General features: G+C 49.1%; 1 protein-coding gene across 2 annotated transcripts in view; it reads left to right on the top strand.

Moving 5' to 3' along the window:
- The window catches only part of FOCAD (focadhesin), a 2926805-nt gene that overhangs the window by 54930 nt on the left and 2848089 nt on the right, over positions 1 to 23786 (top strand). For both annotated transcript variants that reach the window (XR_011282193.1, XM_069630760.1), the window contains exon 4: positions 3932 to 4086. Coding sequence is in view for 1 of the 2 variants with exons in the window: in XM_069630760.1 (XP_069486861.1) it covers positions 3932 to 4086 (155 nt within the window). In the remaining variant the exon portion in view is untranslated. The remainder of the gene's footprint in view (positions 1 to 3931; positions 4087 to 23786) is intronic.

The raw sequence follows: 23786 nt of genomic DNA, 5'->3' as shown, positions 1-23786 counted from the left end.
TATCCTCTGGTCCGACACACTCTGCCGGTCACACCTTGGATGTTCTAATCTCTTCAGACATCCCCCTCTCTAACCCTCTCACAACTCTCTCTCTCTTGGACTGACCACTTTCTGCTCTCCTCTCACCTGAAACTCTGTCCCTCAGGCTAAGCCTGCCTCCCACCTTCTCGGTCGTTCAGCCCATGAAGCGTGTGTCAGTGGATGCCTTTGCTGCTACTTTCTCTGCTCTTCCTACGCCTGTGGCTGACTCACACTCTGACACAGCCCTCTCTAACCTTCCTCTTTCCATCTCCAACAATCTGAACGTCCTTGCCCCTGTCATGAGAATCCGTCTGAAGCCTACCTCCAATTGCAATGTTTTTGTATGACTGACCTCGCCACCAGGAAACGCAAGTGCAGGGAGGCTGAGAGGAAGTGGAGGGTTTTGGGGGCATCCTCTGACAAACTGGCCTGCCGCCTGCTCTGAAGGCAATACAGACTCTGTCCTGTCCAAGAAGAGTCCACATCCAAGCCTGCATCTCTGCAGTCTCTAACAACACGGCAAAACTCTTGAAAATCTGTAAGGATCTGGCCAACTCTTCTGCAGTTTCAATCTCTCCTGTTCCCTCCCAGGCCTTCTGTTCGGCTCTGGCTTCTCACTTCACCGGTAAAACTCAGGACATCCTGTCCTCTCTCTCCTCTTACTCTTCCTCTCCCGGCCCCCCTCCGGCTGCCTCTCCCTCTCCTCCTCCTTTCTCCTCTTTCTCTCCGGCAACACCTGGCGATGTATCCAGACAAGTCTGATCTATGAAAGTGTCGTCCAAACGGGTGCTTCCCTGCTCCTCCAGAACATCAAGGACCATATTGACACCCTAGCTCCAGCCTTGTCCGATTTTTGCAATCATTTTTTCGATCATTCCCCTCCATCCTCAAGCACTTCCTTGTGCGCCCGATCCATAAAAAGCCTTCTGCCGATCCTACCTGTCTGGCAAACCAGCCTGATGTCTATCACTCCTTTCCTAGGCAAACTCTTGGAAAAGCTGGCCATCGCCCAGCTTACTCTCCAAACTGAATCTGTGCCTCTGGCTTCAGAGCAGCCAGAGGCACGGAAACTGCTCTCCTGAAAATACGTGAAGATCTGCTCACTAATCTTGACTCTAGCCTTCCTTCTGTCCTCATCCTCCTTGATTTCTCTGCCTTTGACACAGTCAATCACGCCATCGTGATCAAACGACTCCGTTACAACCTGGGCATCACAGATCGGGCCCTGGTGTGGTTGACCTCCTTCCTCCTGGACCAACCCTCCCAGGTCCAACTTGGTTCCTTTCTCTCCACCACCTCTCTTTCCACATGTGGTGTTCCCCAGGGCTCTTTCCTCTCACCCTGGCTCTTCAATGTCTACTTGGCCTCTTTGGCCCCCCTGACCTCTACCTTCTGCTCTAACATTGTGTTATGCTGATGACACTCTGCTCCTTCAGGCTCCCCTCTGCCTCCTCTTCTCTCTTGCTCATTCCTGACTGTTTATCCGCTATTCAGGATTGGTGCACCTCCAATAATCTCTGCCCTAATGCCAGTAAATTGGAGATCTCATTGGGACCCATGCTCCTGCTTTACCTCTCTCACTCTGGCCGCCCTGCTTGGGCCCTGTTCCTTCGCCTTCCTGTGAAGCTAAAAACCTTGGTGTCATTTTCGACTCCACTCCCTCCTTCTCTCCTCACATGACGGACCTTGCCAAAATGACCCGCTACCAGCTGCACCCACTCAGAGGTATTCTTCCTTTTCTCCCTTCCCCCAGAAGTACAGTCTCCAGAGCCCTGGTTCTCTCTCTTGGCTGGACTACTGCAACAACTTGTTTCTCAATCTGCCTTCCTCTACTCTTAGCCCTATGCAGAATAGGACCGTGAGATTTGTCCTTGGCCTCAAACCCAGGGACTGTATCTCTCCAGTCCTGAACTCTCGTCACTGGCTCCTGTTGGCTGCAAGGATCAAGTTTTAGACCCTCTGCATCGTCCACAAGGCTTTCTGGGGCCTGCACTGCCTCTTCCAAAATACCTTCCTTCTCGAGCACTTTGCTCAGCTACCTCAAACTCTGAGGGTCAGACTCTTCTCCAGGCAGAGAGTGGTGGGTAGATTGTTCACCTCTGCAGGTGCCTCTCTCTGGAATGGCCTCTCAAACTTGAGCCGGGCCACCTGAAGTTTGGGAAGCGGCTCAAGACATTCCTTTTCTCCTCTGCTTTCTCTCGACCCTCCCCCCCACACCCCCTCCTGACCTACACGTCTGCTGCGCCGACTGGTTGCTTGGCTACCCTCAGTCTCTACTGGGGATCTACGTGATCGGACCGCGGCTGATTTTGCCACGGCCGGAAGGTTTGCATGAGAAAGGTGCAAACCACCAAATGTTCTCACTTTTCTCATGCGAACACACATGCATACCCACACCCATGACACCCCCCCCCCACCCACACCCTCAACACACCCCCAACAAACCCACACACCAAAAATAAACAAACCCCACTTAACCTTTTCTTCTTGCTGAGTCCCTGCGGCGCCAGTTCCCTTTCACTTCTGTGATCGGGAACCGGCGCTGCAGGGTCCTTACCCTTTTTTTTTTCTTTTACGGGGGTTGCAGGGGATACCCCTGTAGACCCAGGAGTCTTTTATTTATTTATTTTTTTTACTTTTTTTTTTTTTTATTTTTGCTTCCCTGCAATGCTACCACCAAAGGTTTGAACTTTTCACTTTGCACCTTTTAGCTTGTGAGGGATAGGGAGTTTTACACAGGACGGTAAACTTTACTTTGGACATTCTGACACAGTTTCATTAGCCAGCTTTGTTGAAGCAGGGAAGTCCGTCTTGGTGGTAGGGCTAGTTAGGTTTTCCTCCACCCCCTGCTTTTGTTAGTAAATTTATTTGCCAATCAACATGCCACCCTTATGTCTGTCTTTTTACTACTACACCCTCACACAAGCCAGAGGACATTACTTTTTAGCAGGGCCTCAAGGCGGTAAAATATGCCAGGTATAACACACATTTTCTAGATTACTCACTCCCTTTGTCAAAGACCTCTCTCAGTACTGAACCATCCGCTATTCATTCCTTATAATGTACAAGCAATGCTGTATGCATCTTCCCAAGTGCCTATCTCTTCCACACCTGTGTCCACTGAAGCATTGCACCATCAAATTCCGCGGTTATTCTCAGCAGTATATTGATATGGTGGGATGTTTCAATTTTGGTGCCGCTGTACCCCTCGTGCCCTTACATTTTGCATGTCACCAGTCTGCTTGCTGCTCTACAATACCCCATGCTGCTTTCCCTCCTCTGCTGCACATCGGAGAGGGCCCAGGCCACACAGACCTGGTGGCTCAGCATGTCCTCTCCATGACATTTGTTTGCCGGGTTAGCAACAGGCAGTGGTAGGAGGCAATACACACCTCATGTGAGTTTTAATTATGAGGGACGGTCTCTGCGGATCCCCTCTTGTGAGGGCAAGAGGAGTTGACAACAGAAAGGAGATAGCTAGTCTAAAAGGCAACCATCTTCCCACAAGTTGCTTTTGATGCTTCGCAGAAACAAAGGAAAAATTGCCAAGAGACAAAATATACTGTATTCCACAAAAGATCATGAAAATCCCAGTTAAGTTACCCAAGCCGTTAGTAAAATAAGGGACTGAACATGCCCTGAAGTCAGTAACTGTTTAGGATATGTGAGGGGGAGCATCAATAACACAAAGCAGTTTTATACTGCATGATATTCATGAACTGTTCATTTTAAGGCCATACATATTTTCAAACCTATTTTGGGCCTCTGATTAATAAGCCAATTGATGCATTATTCTACACAGGTTCAGTGGATGGTCTTGTCAGTTGGCTAGCATATGGCTTTGCTGGTTTAATTGTATTGGCTAAATATCTTGGGGTTAGTCACTAACTATTTCTCATTTTATTTTCAGACGCCTGCTTTAAACGTGCTGTGGGAGAAATGCTGCAGTGAAAATGTGGTGGTGAGGACTGCCTGCTGTGAGGCATTAGTGGCGCTTGTGTCACAGGATGCAGCAGATTTCAGTTATGTGCTCAATGGCATTCTCAACCTGATTCCTTCAGCAAGGTATAATTCAGTTTGCTTTATCCCACTCTTACTCCTTTCCCTGCCCTTGGGACTCATACTTCCGTTCTGATTTTCATCGGAAATCATTGAAGCCCTGGCAGTAAAAGTCTTGATTGTGATTTTGACTGGAAGAATAGATGCCCTTGTAGTCACAAACTGAAATCAACACCAAGCCTCCTGGTGATGTCACTGTGTGAAAATGTTCTCAGCGGCTCCTCTAGTCCCTTGGCTTTGACAGCACTTTGCACAAGTCTCAGAGGCCCTCCCAGCACAAGTGGCAGATGAGGCCATCTATCGCCTTTGGTCCTGGCAACATCTGTTGCATGACCGTGGTTTCTCAAAGTCTTCTTGTTTGGTTTGGAAGGGGGTATACCATTTCAGTGGTGTGAGGGCATCTTGGAGAAAGAGAGTCCCTCGAGTTTCGGGGGGGCAACACCTAGGCACACTTGTGGCTAAAAAATGCCAAGTTCGGTTCAGTCACAATACAACATGTTTAACAAAGAACAATGTTTTAATCATAAATGAGTATTAAAGAATACAATAATTCTCTATATGATCAAAGTTTATTGAATTAACTGATTTCATTCTAGAACATAAAGATTATCTCAATTTGCACATCCTGTGCAACGTTATTACATAGACCGGTTTGATAGGCGTATTTCAGTTTACTAAATATCAGCATCACAATCAAAAGTTAGATAACTGGTAGAGACAGATATCTCTATTGAGATTGTTGAATCACAGGTTAGTTATTTATTTTCACAGGTCACTCAGGACACCTTACTGCAAAACACCATATCCAATACGTATATGTTGTCATTTGCACTTAAAGCATAGAAGAACAGATCTCACTTACCTGATGAAGGGCACTTTAGCCCGAAACGCATCGTATTGAACAGAAGACACTTTGAGACATACAATCTTGTCTTGGTTAAACAATCTCCTTAATAGAGATATCTGTCCCTACCAGTTACCTAACTTTTAACTTTTGATTGTGATGCTGATATTTAGTACACTGAAATACGCCTATCAAATCTGTCTATGTAATAATGTTGGACAGGATGTACAAATCGTGATAATCTTTGTTCTAGAATGAAATCAGTTGTTAATTCTTTGTATGATCAATGTTTATTGAATTATTTTGTTCTTTAATACTCATTTATGATTAAAACATTGTTAAACATGTTGTATTGTGATTGAACCAAACTTGGCATTTTTTAGCCACAATTGTGCCCAGGTCTTGCCCCCCAAAACTCGAGGGACTCTTTCTCCTCTCATATCCTTGACCTTGTAGCCAAGGTCAGAACGGGAGCACCTAAACAACCCTGAATCTTCTTCAATCTATTTTTCAAAAAACCTCTTGTAATCAAGAAATATAGGTGTGCATCTCTACACATACTTTTGGCATCTTGGAGTAATACACAGACAAAAGATTCAAAGTTCAAAGCAAACACCTTTTATTAACTCAAATGTCCTGATGGAGAAACGCCTATTTTGCTTTATACTATGGTGGGATTTCCCTACCAAATTAAAACTAAGGAAAGTCAACAAGTTGAACTTGGGAATCTGTCTGTGTCCAAAACCTATTTTTACCCTCACAACTAATCTTATACAATGTGTAGGGATGTCGGTAACCTACAAAATGGTGTTGAGTATAACGTTCGGAGCTTGGTTCAGCTTGCAGCTTTCTTTCAGCTCCCTTACCCAAGTATATAGCAGTTCTTTATAAAAAGCCTTAGGATTACATGGAGTTCCAAAGGAATCTAGATTGTGTCCAATACTCAGGGTTCCCTTCCCCAAGTTCCAAAACACAGTTGAAAACACAAAATATCCTGAGACTCCGTCCTCATGACAAATAAACCGTTCCAATCTCAGAGATCCCTTCCCCAAGAAACAATTTCCGTGTATTGATATGAGGTTGTTTCCTTAATGTTCGATGCCACACTTGTACCCTCTGCTTATTGCTGGTCTTTGTACCACAAAATGTTTTGTTTGACATTGACAGTACAGTTAAATTCATCATTTAAAGTTTGCTTCCCAAAGTTCCTTTCACTTTGAGAAATAATGCACGTTGGGTTTGCCTGCCTGGTTATGTTGCACTCCCTTTATAGTTCATTATTCATTGGCTTCTTTGTAATTATACTTAATTGTTCTGCAGAAATTACATATTTGGAAGTTGCTTGCAATGCAAGTTTGCTTCACTTTAGGAATTGGCACACAATCTGTTTCTATGGAAAAAGCTTAATTTCACTTTATTTTCTTAATAAGAAAGAATTTTCCTTCAGTGCGGTATTAAAAATGGTGCAGATTTATGGTTTAAGTATATTCCTTTCGACACTTCATTAAGGTGTAAAGGTTGCAAGTTAAGTAACTTTGTTGTCATTGTTTAATTAGTTACGTATTGTAATCTCTTTATAATTGGCCTTTAAAGCGTTTGGATACCTTCGACAACAGGCTTTCATCTGCATGCGACCATTCTGTAACAAAGAAGTCACTTTGCTTTACAAGTTCACAAGTCTTAATGTTCATCGGTTCGTAAGGAATTTAATAGGAGACCTCCGAAAAACGTGCCCTTCGTTCACACGACCACTCCGATACAAAATTTCCTCACACGTAGCATCAAATGCTTGCATACCGGGTTTTTGTTTGTCTATAAACTCACTGGTTGCTTTGCTGCAAGTTCCTGGAGCGCTGATCTTCCGGCCTTCGGGTCTTTGCTTCCGGGCTCCACCTCCTGCCCCTCACGGACTCCTGGGTCTACTTCTGGCCATAGGAGAGCAAGCACCTTGAGTAATAGAAAAAGGGGCAGCCTTTCAGCGTGGCTCCCCTTTCACGCTTCTGTTGGTTCCACAGAGCCCCAGCTCATAAACGTGATGCCCACAGGCAGCTCCTCACTGTTCTTCTTGGCCTCTCTGCTGCTGCCGATTCACTGCCACTGCTCCACTCACCATTCCTTCCCTTACACTCATTTGGTAGGGCTTTTTATACACCTGCAGCCCTTTAACAGGCTGCAGGTGCGAGTTTGCAATCAGCCCTGCCTGACCATTAAGGGACATGCCTGACCTCTACTGCTCTCGGCAGGACTCTTCTTTGTCCCAGTATCTAAATGATGAAAGCAACTTGTCTTCATTGCTCTTAGTTGCCTCTTCCCAGTACTTTTTGTAGTCATGAATGAAGAATTCAGGGGAGTTGGTTTGTAATACCCCATATATACGGGGGATGGGTTGGTTTGGTCATTATTAGGGAAAGGTGGGGGTAGTACCATGTCTCTCCCAAGGATATCCCACTTCCAGTCCCCACAGACCCTCCACCCAGGTGATCGTCCCTCGCTTGTCTACCGCCAGGGTTGGGATCCAAGAGCAATGGTCTTTCTCTGGAATAGGAGTGAGAACATCCTCTGGTTTCTCACAGTGGGTTCAGCTTTCTCCCTTCCTCTGCTATAACTAGTGACTGCTGATTGAACGTGCCCTCTTTTATAGTACTCTGATTTAGACCCAGGAAAGCCAGGAATCTTTTGGCTAGGGCTGAGCAGGGGCTCTGGCCTGGCTCTTATGGACAAATGCGAGCCCAGACAGGAAAATGTACACTTGAAATAGGAAAGGTCTGTGTCAGGGGCTAGGAGGCATTGAAAAGAAGCTGGGGGTGCAGAAAATGAGTGCGAGGGAGCTGCAGCGGAGCAAATGCTTGCAAGGTGACTAGGAGCTGAAAAAAGGCATGTGAGGGGACTAAAGGCAGAGAAAAGGGATGCAAGGGGACTAGGGGCCGAGAAACAGGGGCTAAGGGGGGGTGGAGGCTGAGAAAAGAGATGTGAAGGGGCTGGGGGCTGAGAACAGGGGTACAAGTGGGCTAGGGGCCAAGAAGAGGGGGGGGGGGGCAAGGGGACAGAGGCCGAGAAAAGGAGTCCAAGGGAAATGGGGGCCAAGAGGTGGTGGTGCGAGGGGGCTGGGGGCTAAGAAAAAGGGTGTGAGGGTGTTGGGGACAGAATTTCTTATGGGGGGTTGCTGGCAGCTAGAGGGGCTCGTGGCCGGGTACTGCTTTGGGCAGGCACTGACCCGAAATTAGTCTATAGCCCAAGTTGTGACCCGGGTCGGCCCGAGCCCCCGCAGGCTCCCCCAGCTTTACTCTGCCTACATGCGGATTGGTAATCTATATTTATTTAGGTGTTATGTACAGCACCATCATGCAGAGGAAACCAATGTGTTGCTTTGAGTTGTTGTAAGAATCCCTCCAATTCACAATTGTCCTCTCTTTGGACCCTAGTGCATCTCTGTCAGAAAGATTATAAGTGCTTGGGAGACCCATTGTGAATTTTCCAGTCAGTGTCTAGACTCTCTACTGATTGATAATTTGGTTTGGTCACTTGCACCTTCTTGGACAATGCCAGATGAACACACACATGGCACACTTCTGTGTGGAAGTGCAGCAAGAGCACAATGGTTGTCAACAGTAAGTTTTTCTTTGGGCTTCATTGCCAAAGCTGATAGTGGCTATTCATCTTAGGTACTGGAAACTTAGTCCCCTCACTCAGTTGACAATATGACCATGCTTTAAGCTAAGTAGCACTTGTTGCAATGCTACATTAGGAGCCACAGCAAGAACAGATTTGCCCACTTGTAATCTAAAGGTGTTTGATGGCTAATTGCAGGGCAGTAATTATATTAACAATTCCTTGGTCTAACAGCTTTAAAACTAAACGATGTTTTAAATTAATACATACACTTCACTGTCCCCTCCACCAGCCCAAAACAACACAGCGTTCTTAAATTTGCCATTCTGCCTATTGCCCGATGCTTTGTGATATTAACTCTTAATGCAAAGTCTTTACAGAATCCATGATTTGCACTTCAACTACCCAAACAAATTACTTTACAAAAACCCTACTTGCTAGTTCTAGCCAACCTCTTAAAACTGGGTGGCAGGATGGATCACAAGAGCTGGTTTCGCCCCTTTACCCTGCATAGAGCGCACTGACCAATCAATGGCTGCGGTTGTTCAGAACCTACGGGCACAAGCTATGTTTTACTCTTGCTACAGAGCTCAATCTTAAGTGAGAAAGCTCCCTTTACCCCCAGGGTACCCTTCTCAAATTTCATGTTATGTTGAATAGTTTTTATTTAGCGCCCATCACAAACTTCATGGACCTACGGCACAGTAGCTTGTCTGCATATTGCCACATTGTTCCCTCACCCTGAATAGACCAAAGCTCGGTCTTTGAGGCAAATAAAAGGGCAAAGGTGTTAGGAAACATGCAAAGACAGCCCCTTTGCTACCATGGCGCCTCTGACAGCTGACCTGGACCCGAAGGTACCATGGTATAGTCAGGGCTACAAACCTAGGGAGCATGGATGATAGACATACCTGAACTTTGATAAACATGCTCCAGTAGTTGGACACCAGAGTCAGAGGCTTGCATTGATATCGTTGGGCTATCCGACTTGGAAGTCCTTTCCAAGATGCTGCGAAGGATGGTTACTGTAGTCGAGCAGGATCCATTCCAAGATGGGCACCAGGAAAAACTGACATCACGAAAGCATGTGTTGTAACATCAGAGCATAAAGAGGAAATGTAAACCAGTCAACAGCGCCTCACAAGTGCTTTCACTCACTGGGGGTTTCCCTCTGGGACGTCATTTCACCAAAATGCCAGCGGTAGCGGAAATGACATCACACAGCCTTTGACCTCTGATGACATCACAGGAAGTGATGTCATTTGTCCCATCATCATATGACCTCATGGGAAGCGATGGAATACAACCTTTCACCCCTTGACAAAACAGGAAGTGGCATTGTTCCTAAGTACACTACGAAAAATATGGTTACGATATTGCTGTAATGTGATAAATTTCATACAAGAAGGGATCACCATATGTATCATTAATATCAGTGTTTATACTGTTACCTATGAATGCAGGTAGACGTCAAAGGCCAAATGATAATGATGTGTTATTATATAGCACTTACGCTTAAACATTGTATGTATATTTGTTCTATATAAAGTATCACCCAACCTGTGTTGGCACTCATGTATCAACCTCGGAAGGATGAAAGGCTGAGTTGGCCTTGGTGGGATTTGAACCTGTAATCTGCAAATCACACACACTGCAGCAGCAAGCACTCAACCCATTGAGCTTTCTTAACGGCTATAGTAAAATGAAACATAACATGTCTGAATGTTCTCAAAGTCAGAAAGCAAAGTACACTCTGTAGTGAATACAATTAAACCGGTAACAGATTTAACAGAAGGCCAGTTCATCTGCAGGTCTGTTGCAAATTTGGCCACATGTGAAGCCTATGCAGATCTACCTTTCAGGCTTCAGAGATTGGCAAAATAGATACCATTGGGAAGTTTCAATACATGTGTATTAAAAGATTTAGACTAGCACAGGGAAAGCAGCGCACTTGCACAAAATCCCGTACTCTGGGCACTCGTTACCTCATACATGCAAACAAACATCCTGAACAGCATGGAAACATTACAACAAAGCATTAATTGTGGCACAATGCAATCAGGGGCCACTTTGTGCTATGGTCAAACATTCTAAACTGTACACCAGCTTTAAGGCACAAGGATTCTGTTTTGTGACCAAGGACACCAAGATGGAAAGCCTTGTGATGATCGTAACAGAGAGAACGGCAGAAAAAACATGCTATAACTGCAAATTGGCAAAAGCAAAATACATGTTCCGAAATAGATGCTAATTCTACTCTAAATATTTTTGTCTGCATTGTGAATTTTAGGTATTTTAAGAACAGACTAAATCAGTGACTCAGCCCCTGAAGTGTGCCTGAAATTAAGCTTTAATGAGTCTAGCAATTATTGTACAGATTTCAGAAAAACAAATTTGTTATTCCTATTCTTTCTTATTTGGGGTTACTGCTCAGAGTGTTACACTTTTATTCTTTTTAAAGAGGCCTGAACAAGAAAGCCGGCCACTCAAGAAACGGAGCACCCGAGGAGTTCAATAAAAAAGGGGTAGCAATGGAGACCTCAGGGGTCGCAGTTGCAACCCCTGACTGCCCCCAAATGATGTTTGTGATTTCCCTGAGGTTCAGCTTAGGTACTTGGCAAGGTAAGAAGGGAAAGTGGAGAGGTCGCTCCATGTTTTTTAAAAAACTTTCTTTCACTCTCTGAGATCATTCTGTTTCAATGTAAGTTCACACTCCGTTATTTGTGAGAATTAAGTGTGTGCACTGCAGTGAGACCTGTTATTCATGCTATCTCCAAAGTTGCCCGTCATATACTAGAACGGGACTCTAATCCTTCTATGTATGAGTGTCTTCTGTGATACTTACAGGAATTGTTTACTCTGATGATTCACTCAAGACAAGACACTAGAACAGGTACAAAATTGAACGTTTCCTTCTTGTTATTGAATGTTTTTGAGGATACCGCCAGCTTTCAACAAGCTGCCTTTGTGACCCACTGCAGCTTCTGAGCCGGTGATCTTGAGTGAAACCCAGAAGGGGGCACAGACATTTACTCACCCCTGTCCATTTGCAGCTCACTTCTTCATTTGCTTCTGACACTAAGAAGGGTGTTTCACTTGGTTGCAGGTGTGAATGTTATTCCATGGTCTCTAAGAAAACCTGAAGCACCTGGTAAACCTGACGAAAGGTGAGACAATGAGAGACTGGGGAATAGGAAAGTAACAACTGGAACGTCATCCCCTTACAGTGGTGGCTTACCCTTCCCAGGAAATTGACTTAGAAAATCCACATTGCCTTGTTCTTTCCCCTTCCGGTATATTGCAGTATAGCAAAACGGTTGTAGTTCGAGACACCATCTCATTACCCTTGGCTCAATATCTTTTCTTAGGCTCATCCCGGTTAACACAGAGTGGTCGGTAATCAGTCTGTACTTCCTTCCTGTTGGGTAGTATTTTAGGTGTACAACAGCCCACCTGATTGCTAGGGCCCCGAGCTACACCATGGCATAGGACTGTTCGAGGGAGAAGAGATTCCTGCTGGTATATAGGACTGGATGTTCTACCTGTCACGGGCTTCAGAGTACTTCTCCTAAGCCTACTTTGATGCATCAGTTTGTAAAAGGAATTCCTTGTTAAAATCTGCCATCTTTAGAACAGGTTACTGACACAGGGTGCGTTTCAGGTTTTCAAAGCTTGCTTGTAAGTCTAAATACTCTGTTCATGAGCCATTGAAAGTGGCAGGAGCTCTGTAACACATTGTACTGAAAAAGGCCTTGTGGTGTTGAAAAGGCGGTCTTCTCCCTATCTGCGAGATTTAAAGTAATCTGCCAATATCCTTTTGTTAAATCAAGTGTAGAAATGTGCTTGGCCGTCCCTAGCTTCTCAATTAAATAATCAATGCGGGGGCATTGGATAATTGTGAAAGATGGAGATTGAGTTTAGCTTCCTGAAGTCTATACAGAATAACCATGAGTTATCAGGTTTGGAAACCGGGACCATAGGGGAGTGCTTGATAATATTCGCCTTGAGAATCTCCTCTACCTCCTGCTCAGTGATCTTTCTGCTGGCCGCAGGGATCCTATAAGGCTTTAGATTAACAGTTTTCCCTGGTGGGGTAGAGATTGTGATGAATCGCAGGATTCCGTCACTTCTCCCTAGGGAAGAGCCTTTCCAATGGAGGCTAGGGAGATGAGCCCACTATGGAATGCCCCCCCTAGAGGTAGATGCAAGCAGGACTGCACTGGGAGATCTCCCCGGTTACTGTCAACCAAATACCTTCTTAATGTCTATGAAAGGAAATGTGAGTACAACTGGGATGAAGAAAATAATTGGAAACCGTATGAATCTGAAAGAAAAGGAGGATTTTGAAAAGGAAGCAGACGAAGCCCCTGAAAAAGTAATGAGGCATAACTCTGGAACAAGAGAGAACCCGTGAGTTTCAAGTCAGCTGTCCAAGACCTGCTGATGGAGCTCTGGACACAGAGCATCCGACACGAGAAAGAGAGAAGCAGGCAAAGCCTCTGACCGCAGGCATTGGGAAAGCGAAAAGGAGCAGAACACCGAACCGGAGAGAGGACATGCTGAAGAGGAAAAATTGTGACATGGCCTCTTAACGGGCCGCAGTGGGCCTGTAAGTCCAATAATCGACACAAGTACCACAGCTGCAGAATAGTAGCAGACTAGAGCTCACTTCGGAAGAGCGGAGAAGCAGTCTGTGATGTTCTAGGAAAGGCTAGAAGCCATTCTGACACAAGAAGAAGAAAGCCCCAATCTATTGAGGAACCCAGTGACGTTATCCCCACAGAATACAGGTAATGGGGAAGACAAGAGACCTGGGAGAGGACAGAAGAGCGTGAAAATAATGACTGGAACGCTCTTGTCCTAGTCAAGAAAAAGGGGGTCATTACGACCTCCCTGGAAAACAATTCCCGCTACTACATTTTTCTATACCGGGGTAGAACAAGTTTGCAGGTGGCGGCAGTGATCTACTGTCAGGTCTGACCTGCCAATAGTTTAGGCCCCTACTGGCAAATAAATGCCAGAATCACCGGCACCAGTGATTCTGACGTCCTCATCCCATGCAATCCTATGGAACTCCAATGAATGGGAGGTTACTGTCGCCACCCGTAATACCGGGATATCGGACAGCAGAGGCGGTAGGGGCCATCTATGTATCCCGCCAGAATTACCGGCGGGGGTACCGGGAAACTCGTAATGAGCCCCATGGTTTGAGAATATTTAGAGTGTGACACCTTGCTATTCTCCCGCTCTCCTTGGTGGTGGTTGCAGGCTGCCCCGCTCTCGCCTGACAGCAACAGCAGCACAGATCCCAGTGGCCTGCCGAACCTAACCCACGAGTTAAGCCAGCTTGGGCATATCGCACAGAAACGTGCACAGAATGCTTTGTGTGCAATGCTGATCACTCTGGCATACAACCGCCAGGTTCATAGTTGCATTTAAATCATTTTGGTGCCTGAATATTCAAAAGCACATGGAGCGCTTTGCATGAGTCCATTGCATGCAACGTTTGCGTCCTGCTTGAAGATGGCTGCACTTCTCTCCGCTATCGTGCCATGACACCCTAAATGCCTAAGCCTGATTGGCTACTGCTGGTTTCTTCTGACCTATCAGAAGCCGGCAAGCGAGAACCGGCCCTCAGCTCGAAGGCCCCTGTCTGGCCTTGTCTGGAGCTTGAGGAATCCCCTCTCCCTGCCGCTACTCCATGTCCTTTTGCCTTCTTGTCACCGTTCACAAATTATTCTCATTGACTGGGACCACTGCACACATTGAACACAAACAAAATCCTGTTTAATTGCTCTGGTATGCAACATGAATCGCATTGGTTTGGGCCACACACGTCCCTTGGACAGTCTGACTGCTTTTTTGTTTGCTGCACCTTTTCCCTACCTGCCCAACTATAGACTCTAATCTCTGCATCAATTGAAATATACTTCTTGTTGTGCCTTTTGCTGAATGCTCCCTGCTGTTTTCTCAGTGTCCTACTTCAAAAAATGTGAAACTCATTTTTGATTCTCAGGTGTGCTTTCCAACTGTGCATCCTCCATTTTGTACTGCTCTTTAGTGCTTTCTGGCAAATTCGAATTTAGGTGTGCTTCCCAATTTAATGACCTTTGAATCTCGACATTTCTAGTGTGCTCAATGATTTGGTCTGCTTAGTCGCCTGGTGAGATACTACTGCTGCATACTGTTTCTAACCCTCTCCCCTGCTATCCTTCAACCCTGCCTCCATCTGTTATCTCTGCCCCAATGGTGCTCTCTGTCTCCCCTATCTATTTGAATTGCTTCTCCATCACCTATCCTCCTTCTCTCAGGAAGACTGAAAGGAAGACATTTAAAAAAGTACTCCCGAGATCCATCCATGGTCTTCCCATTACAGGCACCTACATCAGTGCTTCCTATAGACAGACTATCACTGATGTTATCTTTGCTGTTCCTTCTTCTACTTTATGGACTCCCCATATGGTTTCCATCCTCTCCCCTTTTTCTTCCTCACCAATTACTGGTGGCACCAGATGGGAAGTGCTCTTGGCTCACTTCACATCTTCCAAGTGTATCATTAATGTCCATCACACTGGCACTATCATGGCCCAGGGCTCTCAGTCTAACCTGCTCCTCCTTGACAGGCGTCTTCCATCTCTCTAACTACACCACCCCTCTCCTGCCACCCCGTCATCCCTAATCCCCCTTGTCCCCTCAGTGGTGGCCTCCCAACCCTGTGCCCCCCCATGCAAATAATTTAAAGGGATGAACCAGCTTAACTTAGCTATCGTCAATTCTCTCTGCTATAAACACTCTTCTGACATCTGTCACCTCCTTGAAGACCTTGGCCTTGACACCCTTGCTCTCACTGAGACGTGGTTCAAGGCCAGCTCTGTCACTGCTTTTGACCCTGTTCTCCCTGAGGGCTACAAGATCCTGTCCAATACCAGGCCCTTCCGGCCTGGTGGCGGAGTGGCTCTGATCTTCCCAGAGTGGGTTCCTGCCTCCCTCATTCCCAATCAAACCTACTCATCCTTTGAAAGCCTAGACTGCAGGCTGTCTGTCTCGCCTACCTTCTCTCTTACTCTCGATACCATCTGCAGGTCCCCCAGACCGACCTCCCTCTTCCTCTCAGAATGGTCAGACCTGTCCTCTCTTCTTGCCTCCTCCCCCAAACCTATCTTCCTTCGGGACTTTAACATCCATCTCAACGCTCCTAATGTGGGTACTGTACTCTTTCACAACCTCTGTGACTCGCTTCCCCTCACTATTCTTCCCTCTGGCCCAACTCACTCTGCAGGACACACCTTGGATGCTCTCATCTCAACATACATCCCTGTCTCCTGGTCTGACTACTCTCTCCTCTGTTTCCACTCTGACTTCCCCTGTCCCCTGTTGATGCCTCTGTCCACACTGCCAGTTTTTTCAAGCTATAGTGTGCGTCAGTCGCTACATTTGCCTCTTCCTTTATCCCTTCTCCGCCCCATTGACTTCACTCTACTTCTGTCTCTGTTGTAGCTAACCTCCATCTCTCTCCATCTTTTACAAACTGGGCATCCTTTCCCCGGTCATGAGGATCCGCTTGAAGCCTGCCTCCAAATGCAACTCTTGGTATGATTCCGACTTAGCAGCTTTGAAACGCAAGTGCAAAGCTGCAGAGAGGAAGTGGCAGGCATCTAGCTCATCCTCTGACAAACTGGCTTGCCGCCTACTCCAAAGACAATATTGTCTCACCATCTGCTCTAAGAAGAGGGCTTGTGTCCAAGACTGCATCTCTGGAGCCACTAATAACATGGATGCACCTTTTTAAAATCAGCAAGTAACTTGCTAATCCTACTGCAGTCTCCTCCCGACCAGGCCCTCTGCACTGCATTGGCCACCCACTTCTCCTCCAAAACTCTGGACATCCTGTCCTCTGTCATCTCCCCCCCTCACATTCTCTTGCCACTTTTGGCCCCCATATGCCCCCTTTCTCTCCTCCTTCTCTCCCATTGCACCAGACGAGATCTCTAGAGATGTCTGCTCTATGAAAGTCTCCACTAAGCAGGTGCTCTGCTGCTCCTCCAGAACCGTCAAGGACAACATTGCCTCTCTCGCCCCAGCCTTGGCTCACCTCTGCACCTAATCCTTTGCCACTGGCTCCTTCCCAAAACCCCTTGAGCACTCTTGTGAACCCTCTCCTAAAAAGCAATCTGCTGACCCTTCTTGCACGGCTAACTACCCCCCCCCCTGTTTTAAGCAAACTCTTGGAGAAGCTTGTCATCCCCCAACTGACCTTCCATACTGAAATGGCCACCAGTCTGGTTTCAGGGCATCCAGAGGCGCGGAAACTGCTCTCCTGAACACCCGTGAAGACCTACTCTCTAACCTGGACTCAAACACTTTCTCTGTTCTGATTCTCCTCGATCTTTCTTCTGCCTTTGACACAGTCAACCACTCCATCCTCATAAACCGTCTCCATGATACCCTAGGCATCACAGACCGGGCACTGGCCTGGCTGACTTCCTTCCTTTCAAACAGAGCCTCGCAAGTGCAAATGAGTCCTTTTCTCTCCTTCATCTCACTCCCTACCTGAGGCGTCCCTTAGGGCTCTATCCTATCGCCACGGCTCTTCAACATCTACCTGGCCCCTTTGATCCATTTGATCTCCACCTTCTCCCCACATTTCCATTGTTATGCAGACGACACATGGCTCTCCTTCAAGCTACCATTGTCCCCTCGTCCCCGATTCCTGACTGCTATTCGTGCATGGTGCTCTGCCAATAATCTCTGCCATAATGCCAGTAAGCAGGAGATCCTTCTCATTGGCCAGCCTCCTTGGGTGCCCTCCCTTCACCGAGTTGCGAGGCAAAAAACCTCGGGATCATCTTTGACTCCCTTCTCTCTTTCTCTCCACACATGAAACCTTGCCAAGAATTCTAACATCTGCTTCACCTCCTATGGGGAATTGTACCTTTCCTCCCCTTCCCCCAGAAGCTAAACATCTCCAGAGCCATGGTTCTCTCTAGGCTTGACGACTGCAATAGCCTCTTCCTCAATATGCCTCTTTCCTCCCTTCGCCCGCTTCAACTAATCCAGAATAGGACAGCAAGATTTATACTTGGCCTCAAGCCCAGGAACGCATCTCTCCAGCCCTAAAATCTCCTTTGCATCGTCCACAAGGCTGCCAGGGGGCTGGGACCTCTCTACGTCCAGCTTTGACTCCCTACATACCTACCTGCCAGAGTCCTTCGGTCCTCTGGCTCCAACTCTCTGCAGATCAAACGTTTTTCCAAGCAGAGAGTGGGAGGTAGATACCTTTCCTCTGCTGATTCCTCCCTCTGGTACGGCATCCCTGCCCCCCTCAGACTGGAGCCAGATCTTCTTAAGTTCAGGAAACCTCTGACGACTTTCCTCTTCTCTTCTTCCTTCCCTCTCACCCTCCCATTGTAACTCTCACTCTGCTGCTGTGACTGGGCCTAGTCTCTTCAGAGTCATACAGGGGTCAGACCACACCCATACCATCCCTCAGCATCACTTGCCAGCACCTGCCTTTGAGCTCCCTTCTCCAGCATGGGGTCTGGCATGGAATCACATGCTCATGAATATTCCCCGTCGTCAGGCTGGGAATCCTCGATAAAGAAAAAATCAGTTTCAGTTTCGTTTCTGAACTGTCTTTCTACTAATAACCAATCACTGGTCTCTGGGTCATACTGCCCCCAGCCAATGACTGCCCTCTACCTAAGCCCCTCCTCTGGCAGCCATCTTCAGATTTTTACTGCACGTTCAAGTGTTGGGAGTCCTCGTGCTGTAGCTCTCGAGCTTTTACTGCGTATTGTGTTTTTTAGAAGAGTTAACTCTTTTTTTTTTTTTTTTTTTTTTTTTTTTTGGTCAGTTCGAGCCTCAAGCTCCACCGATTCTTCTTCCAATCAACGGGGATTCGTTTCAGAATTTTCTATGCCCCTCAAGGGCGGATTTTTGTCGAATTACACTTGGAGGATTCCCGAAGACCTTTGAAGCCTACCCCGATTCGGACATGGCCCAGGGCAAAGGAGATTCGACGCCTACTGGATCCAAACTGTTCAGGAACCGCACAGGATGTGGACTGTAGAAAGTCTTTAAGGAGGACGAGCACTCCCGGTGCCTCTACTGCCTGCACGCCGACAAGTCGCACGTGGAGGAGGACTGTGCGTTCTGCAAGAACATGTCCATCCGGACCATGAAGGACCGTCGTAAACGACTCGCTGACTGGCTGGAGGCGAAGAGCCCAGCAGCAGGTAAGAAGAGGTCTGAGCGTTCTTTTAAGACCTTTGAGGGCGCTTCGGCAACGGGGGCCCAACAAAAGGCAAAGCACAGCGAGTCCGCGGGCACAGGGAGCGCCGTTGGTTCGGGCTCCTCGGCTGCCAGGCAGGGCGCGATGTCACCGACGCCATCATCCATGCTCTGGCTCGGGGAAAAGGAAGTTGGAGATCTCGGGTAAGCTTCGGGAGAAGCCCCGGTTGATCCCGACGGAGAGAGCCAAAGGGGGGCGAGGCGGTGACCCTCCCCCTAAGGTGAAGGCCTCAGACGTGCCCATGCTCGTGAAGGCCCTGATTCACCCGGCGAAGGCCTCGATTGAAGGAGTCGTGGCGGCCCTGGCGAAGCCTGTGGAGGCTGCCTCAGTGGAGACGACTTCCGGGCCTAGTGTTTCCCTGCCACCCCGGAGGGATTCATCTTTCCAGCCTATCGAGAAGACCCCTGTGAAACCCTGGGACGAGAAAGAGGGGGGGGGGGGCACAGTAGCACTAACGGACACAGATACCACCTCCAAGGATGAGTTGGCTGGTATCAAAGCTATACTGGACAAGAAGTTCGAGGCCTAAGGGAGGGATCCCGATGAGGCAGACGTTATAGAGCAACAATGGAGCCGACGACGAGCTGCGGGCTGTGGAGGAAACGGAGGACCCTGCGGCCCAGCCGGCGCAACCGATGCCTACGCCACAGGACAATTCAGGAGCAATCTTGATGGTTTTGCAGACCCTGGGTACGGAGATAAGGACAAGGTTGCCCTTACCCCCAGCGGACAACCCAGCAGCGCCTGGACCGGCGGGGAGCCCACCAAGCAAGCCGAGGCAAATCCATCCTCCCCCCTCCCTTCCATCCTTCACCTCCATCCCCTCCACCGAGGGATGAGACGGGAACGGAGATGGCGACAACGGGGACGGATGATGGCGGTGGTGACGACAGGACGGATCTCCCATCACCCTCTGCCCGGGCCTCCCCTTCCCGACGAAATTGGCTCCTTTCACGCCATGATCGCCAGGGCATCTGAGCTTTTCTAGCTATACCCCGAAGAGCAGAAGAAGGAAGGTATCCTCTACCAACGACGGGAGGCCAAGAGGAAGACTGTGTTCTCAGTCCCGTTACTGGACGACATCTGGGACGAAGGACTGTCCCTGCTTAAGAACCCGTCCACGGCCCCTGTGAAGAGGGGCCGGTACGAGAAGTAGTACCGGGTCCTAGACTCCGCTTCTATGTGCCTCAGGGACAGCCGTCCCCGGATTCGGTGGTCTCCGCGGCGGCCAAGAAGAAATCAGCGGGGGCAACGGCATCAACTTCCACTTACCTACCTGACGGCGAGGAGAAGAAGCTGGACGCCATGGGACGACGGGTCATCTCGTCGGCAGCAACGACTATCAAGGCGGCCAACAGGGAGCTGCGGTTCAAGATCGCTCCCCTCCTGGACTTCCTCCCAGACGACAAGAGGGTGGAAGCCCTTGAAATCCTGCAGGAAGGCGAGGTGGCTTCGGACCACGCCATCATGGTGGCCAAGGACATCGCCGACCCCGGTTTTTGCCAGATGGCCAACAGCGTTTGCCTTCGCTGGCGCGGTTGGCTCAGTGCCACCGATTTCCGTCAGGAAGTGCAGACCAGGGTACTGGACATGCCCTTCGACAGGAACAACCTGTTCGGCAAGACAGTGGACGAATCACTGCAGGCTATCAAGGCAGACACTGAGACATCCTGGGCCTTGGGTTCTCTCCATCAACGACAGCCGTCCTTTTGGACCTCCCGAGGCAAGTCTGAAGGTGCCTCCAATGGATTTGGCGGCAGTTCCTCGTCGTACCGCCAGGCGGCCCGCTCCTCATCGCAGGAAGCCTACAGAGGCTGCAACAAGATCGGAGGACACGGTCGTCGTCGCCAAGGTGGCAAGGCCTCGACGAAACAAGATTGAACCACCCGTGACGTCGCCCCCCCCCCCCCGAGCACCCCAGTGGGAGGCCGGCTGCCGAATTTCATCAGCGTGTGGCAGTCCATCTCCACCGACCGTTGGGTGCTAGATGTCCTGGCCCATGGGAACACTCTGGAGTTCCAAAGAAAGTGTCCCCGTTTACCACCTGTGGCCAGGAAGGAGAACCACGTGCCACAGATGCTTCTGGAGGTACGAGCAATGCTAAAAAAAGGGCGCAATAGAACTCGTCCCGAAGAGGCTCTGGGGCTCCGGACTATACTTGCGGTACTTCCTTGTCCGAAAGAAGATCGGCGGCTGGCGACCCATCCTAGACCTTGGCCGCCTCAACAAATGCATCAAGTTCCGGATGGTCACCCTTCAGCACGTGCTGGGACAACTGGAGGAGGGCGACTTCCACATCCCCATACACAAAGGGCTTCGAAAGTTCCTACGATTCGTGGTCCAAGGGCGGCTTTACCAGTTCAAGGCCCTGCCCTTCGGGTTAAAGTCGGCGGCAACGGTCTCCACCAAGTGCCTGCCGGCGCCTGCAGGGGATCCACGTATACCCCTACCTGGATGATTGGCTCATCTGAGCAAAGTCAAGAGAACTCACCGTCGATCACACATCGAAGACCGTCCGCCTGCTCACGGATCTGGGATTCTCTATCATCTTTGCGAAGTCCCACTTGGTACCGTCGCAGGACGCTCTGTTCCTGGAAGCCAGACTCAACACAGTGGCACGGTTGGCTTCACTGTCGGAGAGGACGAAGACCATCCTGGGCAAGGTACAACTGCTGTTGACCATGGAGGTGGCCAGGGTGAGGTTCATCAAGTCTCTGCTCGGCATGATGTCATCGTGCATCTACTTCGTGTGTCTGTGCAGGTTGCGGATGTGGCCACTGCAGGAGTTCCTCGACGCCTATTGGATGCAAGGGGCGGGCAGCTTCGAAGACAAGATCTCCCTCAACGAGACTTTCCGTCAAGCAATGCGCGCGGGTGCCCCACCACCGGATCTCGCGGCGGGCATGGACTTCCAGACCCCAGCACATCAGGAAACTGTGACGACGGATGCCTCCCTGTAGGGGTGGGGAGCGCACACCGGAGATCTTCACGCAAGAGGCCCTTGGCTCCCGGAGGAGAGGGGTCCCTGCACATCAACGTCCTGGAGCTCGAGGCCGTGTTCTGGGCCCTCAGGTCTTTCCTTCCGTCCCTCAAGGGCAAAGTGGTAAGGGTCTTCACCGACAACACCACCACGATGTTCTATATCCGAAAGCAGGGGGGCACCAGATCCCCAGCCCTATCCAAGGAAGCGCAGATATGTAGCACTGGGCCGTTGCCCAAGGGATGTTCCTGGCACCCTTCCATCTGGCAGGAATAAAGGACACCATCGCCGACTCACTCAGCAGGGATGTTCTCTCTTGCCACGAGTGGGAGCTTCGGCAGGATCAGGTGGATCACCTATTCCGACGATGGGGCAATCCCCAGATCGATCTATTCGCGACGGCGACGAACACGAAGTGCCAGAGGTTCACCAGCAGGTATCCCCAGCCGGGGAGCATGGGCGATGCATTCTCATTCCCCTGGGACGGCCTGTTCCTGTATGCGTTCCCACCCTTGCCGTTGCTGCTGCGACTTATTAGTCAACTCATAGGGTCCCGGTGCAGGAAGATCCTCGTCGCACCACCGTGGCCGAGGCAAATTTGGTTCCCGGACCTTCTGGACATGTCGTCACCCCCCAGTCAAACTGCCGACGGACGTGGATCTTCTCGCCAGGGAAGGATGCGCCATCCTACATCACGACCCAGGATCGCTAAACCTGTAGGCCTGGCTCCTGCAACACTAGAGTTCGGAGGGTACGATATTGCGGCAGACTGCAAGGAGGTGCTTGCAAAGGCCAGGGCGTCCTCGACTCTTAAGTGCTGTAGGCATAAATGGAAGAGGTTCTCTGTCTGGTGCCATGCACAGAAGATCGACCCTCTGTGGATCAGTTCCATGTGATTTCATTGCCTGCTGTTTCATCGCAGGGTTTTTTACTGCAGATTTTTTTTCGAAAAAAATCACATTTTTCACCCCCTTCCCCTTTAATTATTTTTATATCCCCGTACACCCACACCCAATTTCTATAATTTTTTAACCCCCCCCCCCCCCCAAAAATGCAATTTTAAAAAAAAAAAAATAATAATCTGCGCCAAAAAACCACACAAAAAAACATCCGGCGATGAAATGTCGTCGTACCCTGTGGATCGCGGCCCCTCAAGTGCTGCCGTACCAAGGCGGGTCTGGCTCATGCCGCCATCAAAATCCATCTGGCGGCGATCTCCCGCTACTCCAGAACTCCGGGGCGGTCGTCCCTGTGGTCTCATCGCCTGGTGAAGGCATTCATGAAAGGACTGTTCCGCCCTTTCCCGCCGGTGAAGGCTCCGGCGTGGGAGCTCAATGTGGTGCTGACCAGGCTCATGGGTCCGCCATTCGAGCCGCTGCATTCGGCACCGTTGAAGTTCCTATCGTGGTAGACAGCGTTTTTTCTTGTGGCCATCACCTCTGCACGACGAGTGGGAGAGATCCAGGCCCTCTCCTGTAAACCTCCATATCTGACATTCCACAAGACGAGGGCAGTGCTGAGGACGCACTACTCTTTCATGCCCAAGGTGCCGTCAGACTTCCATCTCAACGAGCCCTTGGTGTTACCTGTTTTCTTCCTGTCGCTTTCGTCGCCGGCTGAGAGGACTTTGCCCTCGCTGGATAAGGCTAGAGCGTTGAAGTTCTACGTGGACAGCATGAAGAGTTTTCAGAAGACATCACAGCTGTTTGTGAACTTTGGCCCTGTGAACCAAGGGAAGGCCCTCTCGAAGGCTTCCATTTCCAGATGGCTTTCTGGCTGCATCATGCACTGTCACCGGTTGGCAAACCGACCGTTGCCCGGCCGTCCGAGAGCCTATTCAACCAGAGCGATCGCTGCTACTACAGCGTTCTTGTCTGGTGTGCCCCTGCTGGACATCTGCAGGGCTGCTACGTGGAGGTCGACTCACACCTTCACGAGATTCTACCCCGTCGACTGGGATTCCAGGGAGGCGTCCAGAGTCA

This window comes from Ambystoma mexicanum, chromosome 6q (genome assembly GCF_040938575.1).
Source record: "Ambystoma mexicanum isolate Mex_15411 chromosome 6q, UKY_AmexF1_1, whole genome shotgun sequence".
Taxonomy (NCBI): Eukaryota; Metazoa; Chordata; class Amphibia; order Caudata; family Ambystomatidae; genus Ambystoma; species Ambystoma mexicanum.
Note: the sequence above shows the minus strand (reverse complement) of the source record. Positions and strands in the feature narration are given on the sequence as shown.